The sequence below is a fragment of the Apaloderma vittatum genome, unplaced genomic scaffold (genome assembly GCF_000703405.1).
Source record: "Apaloderma vittatum isolate BGI_N311 unplaced genomic scaffold, ASM70340v1 scaffold15172, whole genome shotgun sequence".
NCBI classification, from domain to species: domain Eukaryota; kingdom Metazoa; phylum Chordata; class Aves; order Trogoniformes; family Trogonidae; genus Apaloderma; species Apaloderma vittatum.
In genome coordinates, this window is record NW_009701993.1 from 1 (window position 1) to 10,623 (window position 10,623).

The 10,623-nt window shown below is 42.9% G+C and overlaps 1 protein-coding gene across 2 annotated transcripts; it reads left to right on the forward strand.

The window, feature by feature from the left end:
- The first annotated feature begins 358 nt into the window (after positions 1 to 358).
- Positions 359 to 6,084, forward strand: ATP5C1 (ATP synthase, H+ transporting, mitochondrial F1 complex, gamma polypeptide 1). 2 transcript variants are annotated; one of them, XM_009879368.1, is made up of 8 exons: positions 359 to 523; positions 1,191 to 1,395; positions 1,768 to 1,911; positions 2,489 to 2,553; positions 3,137 to 3,292; positions 4,441 to 4,537; positions 5,394 to 5,431; positions 5,952 to 6,084. In XM_009879368.1, the coding sequence occupies exons 1-7, from the start codon at positions 442 to 444 to the stop codon at positions 5,398 to 5,400; spliced, it is 756 nt and encodes a 251-aa protein (XP_009877670.1). In that variant the 5' UTR covers positions 359 to 441; the 3' UTR covers positions 5,401 to 5,431; positions 5,952 to 6,084. The 2 variants fall into 2 exon arrangements, with proteins under 2 accessions (XP_009877670.1, XP_009877671.1); XM_009879369.1 differs by lacking the exon at positions 5,394 to 5,431 and having other exon boundaries at positions 5,952 to 6,082.
- The last annotated feature ends 4,539 nt before the right edge of the window (positions 6,085 to 10,623 follow it).

Consider the following 10,623-nt stretch of genomic DNA (forward strand, 5'->3'; position numbering starts at 1 on the left):
CCAGTATTTTTATGAATCTCATTTTGCTGTAGTCTGAACAGAGGAGGAAGTTTATCCAGTCTCATTACAATGTTGGGTCTTCCCCCGTCAACCTCATTGTTAGGGAAAATATGAAAATATACCTCAGACGATATATTTGTGAAATATTCAGACATGGAAGGAAAGAGAAGAGTAAATAGATCTCATGTTGGGCTAAATATTAAATAAATGCTATGTATGGGGTAAAAACCGTCGCTTCTAAAGAGGCTTATTTGTGCATCGGTTATTTCTTTGTTTATTCATTTTCTTCTTTGAGAGATGTTTTTGGATGGCTCTTGCTAGTTTTTTAGTGCTTGATTTTGATGTCGTTATGCCCAGTACAGCCTGTGACCTTCAGCTCTTCACCTTGTAGTTACCAGGCGCTTGAAGTCCATCAAGAACATTCAGAAAATTACCAAGTCCATGAAGATGGTTTCTGCAGCAAAGTACGCAAGAGCCGAGAGGGAGCTGAAGCCCGCGAGAGTCTATGGAACGGGAGCACTGGGTGAGAGGACACTCTTGCACAGAGTGATGTGGGAACGGAAGAGGAAGACTTTCCTGGTGGTGATAAAATGCCTAGACTTTTTAACCTTTTGGTAGTTTTTTGTGGGTTTTTTTTCCCCAAAAGATTCTGCATCTCTAGGCCACCTTGAGTATTCCTTCAAAGTTGATGGAAAGTGATTGTTAAAGAGTTCTAATGTGAAAATTATGAGTCCTGGTTACTTTTTTAACTTTGTGTGGTTGTTTTCATTAATCATAAAAGCACCATAACTCTGAATTTTTGGACTGCTTCTATCTGTTAATGGAATCGTGTCCTACTTCTGTAGCACCTACAGCTACTGCCAGACCTCTTTGCAAACTCGTGGGCTGCTGAAGCAGCGGAGTTGCACAGTGAATTTAACTAATTAACAACGTTAATGGTGTGATATAACGGCGTTGATGGTGTGATATCTGATGCAGAGATGTGACTGGCTTCGAATTTTTTCTTTGTCACCAGTGGTCGGATCATGCGGAAGCTTGTATGATTGTGAGGGAGATAAAATTCATCCAGCTGTGATTTGGAATCCCTTTAGAAATCATTTTATTTAGAAAAATTCAAAGGTAATTTAATATGGCCTGTTTGCTTTCTGGCACCTTAGAGTAACTTGCCTATCTTTTTTTTTTTTTTTTAGCTCTCTATGAGAAAGCAGAAATAAAGGCACCTGAGGACAAGAAGAAGCACCTCCTTATTGGTGTGTCCTCTGACCGAGGTCTCTGTGGTGCTATCCATACATCTATTGCTAAAACCTTGAAGAACGAGATTACCAACCTCTCAAATGCAGGAAAAGAAGTTATGGTGGTCGGGGTCGGTGATAAGATCAGAGGCCTGCTTCAGAGGTAAAAAGAAGGCTTTGGGCTGTTTTCTGTGGTGGAAATAAAACTGCTAAATTCAAGGGGTTTTTTTTAAAAGAAAAAAAAGGAAAACCTGCAAATACACTAACAGAGCTTTTGAACGTCTGGATATTTGTGAAACTGCTGCACAGCATTGTTATGGTTTTGGAATAAAAGTGTGAAAGTTGGCAACTGTAGCACTACTACAAGTGTGTGTTTATCTTAACTAGAAAAAAAGCAAAATTTATTTCAGGGCCTAATTCAGTGAAATGCTTAGTTCCGAATGCTGAAGTTGCTGCAGCTCATTGCCTCTCGGTGCCACATAATTTTACGTTAGAGCATCCACTTAGTTGTAACCTCGGTTTGATGTTACTCTAGGACACATAGCAATTACTTCCTGATGACATTCAAAGAAGTGGGACGGAGACCTCCGAGCTTTGGAGATGCTTCAGCCATTGCCTTAGAGTTGTTAAACTCTGGGTATGAGTTTGATGAAGGCTCTGTCATCTACAATCGGTTCAGGTAAGATTGAACTGGAACTGCACTGGGAGAACACTGGGTAGAAGGCTTGCAAGAGCACGTTGGCCCGATAAGGGGGCTGGTTCGCTCAGTGGTTTGAGTGTGGTGCCGACAACAATGACCGACACCGAGGTCGCGGGTTCGATTCCCGCTCGGTCCCCGTGTATTGCCTGGTCTAGTCGAGAGGTGACGTCCCTGCCCATGACAGGGAGGTTGGACTAGATGATCTCTAAGGTCCCTTCCAGCCTAGGCCATTCTATGATTCCAATGAAGTTATACAAAAACTGACTGCGAATTGTACATTTACTTTGTTTCTTGAGGAGGGAGCACTTCTTGTTGTGCATGCAGAGGCTTTGGGGTTTTTTTACTAGCTGTGGTTGGAAATCTCTTTTTATTTGTACAGTGAGTGCTACTGTATCTAGTCAGTACATCATACCCACGTGATATCTGAGATCTCTCTATCAGGAGTATCAGAAAGCTGTGGAAATGGAAAGCCCGAAGTTGTCTTTCCGAATTTGATTGTAAACACTCAATTTAGGCTCTTCAGTTCAACTGACCTTACGACACTGTTTTTATACAGGTCTGTAATCTCCTACAAGACCGATGAAAAACCAATCTTCTCCCTTGAAACAGTTGCTGGCTCTGGTAAGTAGTGAACTAGAAACCACCAGTTATGTGAAATGATAAATTGCAGAAAAAGTGCTCTGAACATGAGAATATGGTATTAAAACATCTTAGCGTGGTGCATGTATCATAAGTTTTAACAGGTGCTGTGGGGCAGGAAGGTTAAAAAGAACAGTTGAATTATTTTGATTTGAGTTTCTCTCTCAAGGAAGAGCTAAGAATGAACATGCAAAACTCTGTCAGTCCCAGTGTTTTCAGCACTGAACTGCCTGGGCACTGAGTGACTTTGCACTACTCGATAAAAATACCCTGGAACGTTTCTGCAGCATTGTATGGGAAGATTAAATGTAATACACCAATAATATATGTGGCTTTGGCCAAAATCTGACTTTCCTGGTGTTAAATTGAATGAAAAGACACAAAATACTTAATCTCTCTGCTACTTAGATGATTTTTTTTTTTGTGGAAGTACATATTGTAGATAGAGAAAATCCCTCCACGCTGCCTTAAGTAGAGAAGCTGGCTAGCCTAGTAGTCTTTCACATGGGATTATATTGTTTTGCCGGCTTGGATTTTTCTAAGTCTACTCTCTCATACCTTCCAGAAAGCCTAAGTATCTATGATGATATTGATGCCGATGTGCTGAGAAACTACCAAGAATTTACATTAGCAAATATCCTGTACTACTCCCTGAAAGAATCCACCACCAGCGAGCAGAGTGCTAGGATGACCGCTATGGACAACGCCAGCAAAAATGCTTGTAAGTCTACTCTGGGGCCTTCCCAGGACTTCAGTGGTTTGACATGAAAATACTGACCTCCCTTTGTTTAATTCTTTGCTCCCAAAATGATAAGAAGTGAGCTGGTTTCTTGCTTAATTCCAGTTTAAGTCTGGTTTGTTTGGTTTTTTGTTTGAGGGTTTTTTTTGAGCCAGTTCAACTGGGATTCTTTTCTGAACCCGTGAACCTTATTTAGTCCCTGCAAGGAGGGGTTGCTGTCAACTCCATGAGAAACCAGATTAGGTGCCTGGAAGCGAAATAACAGATTCTTTAGAAAGAATATGAAATGCTAAACTAATCTTGTCACGACCAAATACTCTTTACAGTCTTCTCATGTCGCTGGTCTGAGGATTTCCAAAGTTTTTGTAAGCCTGTACGTACTTGTGAGCCCAATGCAGTTAATACTGCACCAGTTTAAAGGTGGCAAAACTGAAACAGTGGTTAAGTGCTTTGCCACCTGTCTTGCAGCAAGTTGAGAATATATGAGTATTCCTTGGAAGGTGTCCAAACAGAGCGCAGTGCGGAGTGTGCAGTTGGTATTGGTGGGAGACAGCTGAAAGATTTTGGTGCAGCATGGTGATAAGACTTCAGTCCTAAGAAGTAAAAGATACTGGTGACCGAGTGAAGGTGATGTGACATGGTTTTTGGGCTACCTGGAACTGTAGGCGTGGCTCTCTGCTGACTGCCTTATCCTAAAAGAGTTGTTACCTTCTGCGTTTAAAAAACTTTAAAAGAAATATTGAAGAAAGAAAAAAAAATCTGGCTCCCTCTGACAGAGCAACAGGAACTTGAAGGAAATACCAATGTAGTTAATTGACAGAGAAATGGAATTTAAAAGCAAGTAATGTGTGCTTGTGTTATGTTAAAATAAGCCATGTCATACCATGGTATTTACTAGGCTGTCAGCTGTTCCTCAGATGATTAACTCTGATGCCTCAAGCCAAATTAGCAAGTTTCTAGATTGTCTATGAGTAGTGTTATCTGCAGGGGAAAAGAATAAGTGCAGTAAGCCTCTTGATTGTTTGCATGGATTTACAAGTCTATTTGATAATTCTGTTCCTACAGCTTCTCTTTGTCTGCATTTAAAAACTGATTAAATGCTTTAATTCCAATCTTAATTTTTTTCCTAGCTGAGATGATTGACAAATTGACCTTGACATTCAACCGTACCCGTCAAGCCGTCATTACCAAGGAGCTTATTGAGATCATCTCGGGGGCTGCTGCTCTGTGAGTACCTGCACAAACACAAAATAGTTGTTGTTACAAATGCTTTACGTCCCACTCCTTTCAGGTTATTGGGAGAGGTTAGGGCACGTAGGTCCTAAAACTGAAGGGGAGATGATCCATAGCACGACTCCCAAGTTTTTCAGCTTGTGCAGTTCTACTAACAAGTGTGAAGCTTGGCGGTCGTTTTTGGCCAGATAAAGTTAAAAAGCTGGTAAATACATTTCTAGCCTCAACATGCATCCTTGCCGGAACAGACAGTGGTTTTCCTCCTTTTTGGCTTTTGAGCGGATTTACCTCCCTCCTCCCTTCTACCTGAGTTTTTCCTGCTCTATCTGCTCAAACAGCCCAGTACCATTGGGTGGTGAAGAGCAACTCAGGTGACTGAAATGCTTTTGGGTAAATCAACCTGTGATGGTGGTCAGAAGCTGAGACTGGGGATGGGATTGGAAGGAGGAGGGAATTTCCAGAGTCTGTTGATACCAAGTGTGTATTTTACTTTAAGTTCAGTGTTTTGCAAGTTTGGTGTTTTGCTTATTTCCCCAAGAAAAAAGTTTTGTGAAAGCGTGTGCTGCAAGTTACAAATGTGTGGGCTTAGACCACAATTTGCAACTGCATATAGCTAATGCATATTGCATCTAACAGTTAAAAATCTGTGCTATAGTGAGATGCAAATACCTGTGTTGATATCCTGTGTGTTTACAAAATGCCTGGAATACGTTCCGTGTAGCAGTTACGTGCTGTATTGTGCTCCTCACAATACATTTGTGGTCATAAATACGTGCATAGTTTTGCCTGAATTTGCATGAGATGCTTCCTAACCTGCTTGTTCTGTTTTCTCTCGTAATACCATAACCAGGGATTAATCGGAAAAAGCGGTTCAGCCAAATCCAAGAGGTAAAGTTCTGAAGTAGAGACTAGATTGCCTTTTGAAATGAATTAACACAGAAAATCTTGAAGTCAGATGAGGAAGTCGGAATTTGTTGCTCAAACTTCTTTTCCCAAAAAGCTGATAAGCTGCCTGTTGCTAGTTTGAAACTGTCTGAACAAAAAGTTCTTCAGTGTCAATAATTTTAGGCAAAATATATCCATGATGGCGTACATCCGCAATTGGTATACCTTTCTGTGTTTTATTTTCTGGGTTATTGGTTTTGTTTACAGTTACTGTTTTAAGTTTTTCATAGTGCCCTGACCTTATGCAATGTCTCTGTCTAAGACCTTGTACCTAAAGAGGTTTCTATAGCAAAATAAGCATATTCAAAATGTAAAACTTCAAGTTAAAAATAGACATGATAAGGACTTTGGGGTGGGGAGGGGTGAAGAATATTAGTGAGTTGAAGTGTTCAAATTTGAGGAGAGAAAGGTTTTAAATAAATAATTTTTAAAAGGTTTTAATTTGCTTCCATTTTCCTTACAGGTGAAGAAGAGCTCTTCTGAGCATATGGTTTAACCTGCCTGTGTCTGTGTTAGCAAGGCTGCTCTATTATTTTGTGAAGTGGTAAAGCTCCAGAGATCTAAATTCTTACAATAAACCACCTACATGAAACAAACGTTCTTGATTGTCCACGGAGCAAATATTTGGGTTTGACTTGGTTATTCTTTGCAACGTAATTTTTGCAAGCTCTGCGTTTCGTGATGTGTCTGGCTTGCAAAAACATACGAGTGGGAGTTTCTTCATTTGAAGAGCGGAGGAGACTGCCTGTCTTCACCTTGTGTGTAAAGTGTTGGTTTGTTACGTGTGTTTGTACCGTGTGCTGGAGGGGGAGACTGTGGAATAACCTCTGGGCGTCGTGCAGTTGGAATGCTGAGCTCCAGCTCATTCGAATACCATATTGCTACTGTTTCTGGATGTTCATATTCTAAAACGAATTGATTCGATCACATTTCAGTGTTCATTTCAAACGCACGCTGTTTATAACGTGATCAGTGCGTGCGTGTATATATTTGCGTGCTATAAAAACATTAACGCCGCAGTTCTCAGCCCTTGCTTTCCGCAGCAGGAGTGAGAGAAAAGTTAAATCTGAAAAATAAGAGCGTGGTGAAAGTATGGGAAAGGAATCGTGGTGCAGTGTAAGCACAGCTGTGGAAAGCTGCAGCTCCTGGTCTCATAAGACAAAATTAGAGCCTTGAAGGGCTCAGTGCTGTACGTGACAAATGGGAAGGGGATTTGCAGAAGAGGTCTGAAGAGAATGGACATGGCCCTGAGCTTCAAAGCAAGCTGTGAGTGTGACACAGGGACAGGAGTAAGAAGCCACATCTTGGGGCAAGCTGGACCTCAGCTGGTTAGAAGCCAGACAGTCAAGTGCTGAGCTTCACCACATGTGTTTCCTCAGAGGCAACTTGCTGGCTTAATGAAGTGCTGCGTTGATGCTGCCCTGGAGTGCTCAGAGAGCTGCCGCTGTGTGTACGGGGAGATGGGCACGGGGATAAGGGAAGCGAATATCATGGACTGAGGTGGGGTTCAGGAGAAGGAGAGAGACTGTCGTGTAGCAGATTTGTTCCATATTTAGAAAGCGCTTCTGATGACAGGCCAAGGGCATTCTGGCCTGTCAGAAATAGTGTGGTCAGCAGGATCAGGGAAGTGATAGTCCCACCAGTGAGGCTGCACCTTGAATCCTGCGTTCAGTTTTGGGCCTCTCAGGACAAGAAGGACATTGAGGTGCTGGAGCGTGTCCAGAGATGGGCCACAAAGCTGGTGAAGGGTCTGGAGAACAAGTTTTACGAGGAGCAGCTGAGAGAACTGGGGTTGTTGAGCCTGGAGAGAACGAGGCTGTGGAGACCGTCTTGCTCTCTACAGCTCCCTGAAAGGAGGCTCTAACAAGCCAGGGGTTGGTCTCTTCTGTGTAACGAGGGACAGGACAAGAGGAAATGGCCTCCAGTTGTGCTGGGGGAGGTGTAGATTGGATATGAGGAAAAACTTTGCTGAAAGTGTTGTCAGGCTCGTGAACAGGCTGCCCAGGGAGGAGCCACCGTCTCTAGAGGTATTTAAAAGCCACGTGGGCGTGGTGCTCGGGGACATGGTGTAGTGCTGGACCTGGCGTTGCCAGGTTAACGGTTGGAATTGATGATCTTGGAAGTCTTTTCCAACTGAAACGATTCTATGGTTTTATGATTTCCAGGAACTCCAGTTCTAATGCTGCTGCTGTTCACACGGCAGCAGACTGGTTAGAAGGGGTGAATGCAGGGATTACTGAAATGGGCAAAGACAAACGAGCCGCTGGATATTGTGATAGTGCAGGAGTCCCTGATCTATGCAATTCCCAGTTCTCATAATCTGGAGCCTGCAATTCTTTAAGCATAATTTTGTTTTTATTTAGAAACCCTTTTATATCACACTTGGTCTTGTTTCCTTTTCTTACCTGAGTGTGGGAAACAGTGCTTGGAAAGTGCAAGCAGGAAAAGACAGTAGATTGTGATTTTCTCTGTTAAAGTTGAAAGCTAGCCCCACTGCTTAAACAACTTCCTCCTCTTTGAGGAATCCCGATGATTTAGGTTCCTCTTTTCCTCTGTAAATTTATCCATCCTCTCTATTCTTTTCCATATGAAATTACATCATAGAATCACAGAATGGTTTGGGGTGGAAGGGACCTTAAAGGTCATCTAGTTCCAACCCTCTGCCATGGGCAGGGACACCTCCCACCAGGCCAGGTTGCTCTAAGCCCAGTCCAACCTGGCCTTGAACATTTCCAGGGATGGGGCTTCCACAGCTTCTCTGGGCAACCTGTTCCAGTGTCTCACCACCCTCACAGGAAAGAATTTCTTCCTAATTTAAGGGTATCTAATGCCCTTTCCACCATGCTCCTGACCTGATGGCACATGAACCAAAGTGCATGCTCATCGGGCCAAAGCTTTCCCACCGTGTCCGAGTTTTTTTGTGGCTGCCTGGCCAGCTGTCCCTCCTCACACTGCAGGGCTTGGCAGGATGGGCTCTGAATCCTGCCTTAGTTCCCTTTAAAGTGGAGGGCCTGTGCCTTTGCAGCTTTCCAGAGCACTCAAAAAAACCATTTTTTTTTAAGAAGTGTGATGCCAGTTCCTATGAGGAATGGCTGAGGGATCTGGGGCTGTTTAGCCTAGAGAAGAGGACGTTGAGGGGAGATCTCATCGCTCTCTACAACTACTTGAAAGGAAGTTGTAGAGAGGTGAGAGTTGGGCTGTTCTCCCTAGTGGAGAGTGATAGGACGAGGGGAAATGGATGTAAATTGCACCAGGGTAGTTTCAGGTTGGATATTAGGAAGAATTTCTTTACTGAGAGGGTTGTCAGGCATTGGATCAGCCTGCCTAGGGAGGAGGTTGTCGCCTACCTGAGAGAAGGGTAGACATTGCCTTGAAGGACATGGTTTGGTGGTGTTGATAGCACTAGGAAAAGGCTGGACTCGATGACCTCGAAGGTCTCTTCCAGCCAGAATGGTTCTATGATTCTAAAGCTGCTCAATGGGCTGAAGGGACTGAGCAGAGAGCATCCACCTGCCCTGATGAACAACGAGCTGCGGGACTTTGCCGTGGGTCCAGCTCCCCTCTCCTCGCGATGCAGACCTAAGATGTGACCGATACAAGAGACCTGACTATTTATTGACTAATCAACATGCTACTAATGGTCTAATAAATCAAAGAGCTAATTCATGAACTAATTAACTTCTAATAATAGACTGCTATTATTTACAGTTCTGTCCTTCACACTCTGATTAGTTGCACACAATTACCCAGTTACAGTTTAGCATTTGTAGTCGTGAGCTCAGCCACCCTGAATAACAGCTCTGTTGCTCCTCATTCTACCTCCCACACCACTCAGTAACATTAATTTTCTTTCTGGATCCTCCTTCTTGCCACCATCATTTCATCCTTTCCCTCCTTTCTTTTATTCCCAAATAAATAACTTGCTCAGAAACACTTTTTCCTCATTGTTGCCAGTTTTGCTACATCTGTTCCCAAAGCTTATGTTTCTACTACCAGGCACTCTTTGCCTTAGATGTAATTATTTATATACCTGTCTACATAAAGGTGACCTTGGAAGGTTCTGCTTCCCTAGAAGATCACCCAAACTTTCCTTCAATTTGGCTTATACTGACTCTTAAAAATGATTGGGGTTTTTTTGTGTTTCCACCACATGAAAAAAACACTGTAGCTACAGAAGAGATTAACAAAAGTTGTCTTTTTCTTAGCTCCAGAGGAATTACTGAAGTTAGAAAGGAGAGAAATGTAACAAATCAGCCATTCTTTTTTCTTTTTTTTCCCCTTTTTTTCTTTTTTTTTCTCCCCCACTGCAAAGGTGAAATATCCCTTACAAGTCTTCTGGCACTGGAGTCAATTTTTTTTTTTAAATGTCTTAAAACAGGCTCCTTCCTGTGTTCTTGAGAAATCTCTTTAGTATCAAAGGATTCTGTTACCCTCAAAATTTCCTCTCCCACTTCTCAGATCCCTGCTCCTCACAGCACAGGCCTAATCCTACAATCTCTGTGTAAGTACAGAAAGTCGCGGATGCAGCATTAACCATATATGTGACGAGTAAGGTTTTAGGCTGGGCCAGGCACTAAACCTCACAGATGCTCTCTAGCCACCTTCAGGAATGAGGAGGAGAGACTTAGAGAGTGGAAAATAAAACAGCTTTAATAAACAACGGCGATAAGGAAATAATGAAATACATACAAAACCGGTATCGAACCTGACTCTCCTCCCTATAGCAACCTCTACTGATGCTGCAGAGCAGGTGACACCGGGGAAGCCCCAGACTCGGCAGCAGAGGGGAGCTGGATACAGGAGCTGGATTTGGGAACTCAGGAGAGGGATCAGACAGAATGAGGATTTTGTCGCTTGAACGCTGGCCGTCGAAGAAGAGACCTTAACGCCTTTGATCCTTCAGCTTTATACTAAACTTGATGTATATGGAATGGAACACTCTTGTTCATCACCTGTCCTGTCTGTTCCTTTCCAGAGGTGCCAAATTTTATTTCCTTGTGACCCCTTCGCAGCACCCTCAACATGTTGCACAAGATCCGGCAGTGACCTTGGCATTGCAGGAGCAAATGTCAGCAAGAGCCTTTCTGCATCCCAGTTGTTGGTAGTAACTGTAAACATGAGGAGCTATCACAGAA

Excerpts from the sequence above, each read along its gene's own strand:
- ATP5C1 (XM_009879368.1), top strand. The coding sequence starts at position 442 with ATGAAGATGGTTTCTGCAGCAAAGTACGCAAGAGCCGAGAGGGAGCTG. Across the intron at positions 1,396-1,767 it reads ATCAGAGGCCTGCTTCAGAG|GACACATAGCAATTACTTCC; the intron begins GTAAAAAGAAGG and ends ATGTTACTCTAG. Across the intron at positions 2,554-3,136 it reads TGAAACAGTTGCTGGCTCTG|AAAGCCTAAGTATCTATGAT; the intron begins GTAAGTAGTGAA and ends CATACCTTCCAG.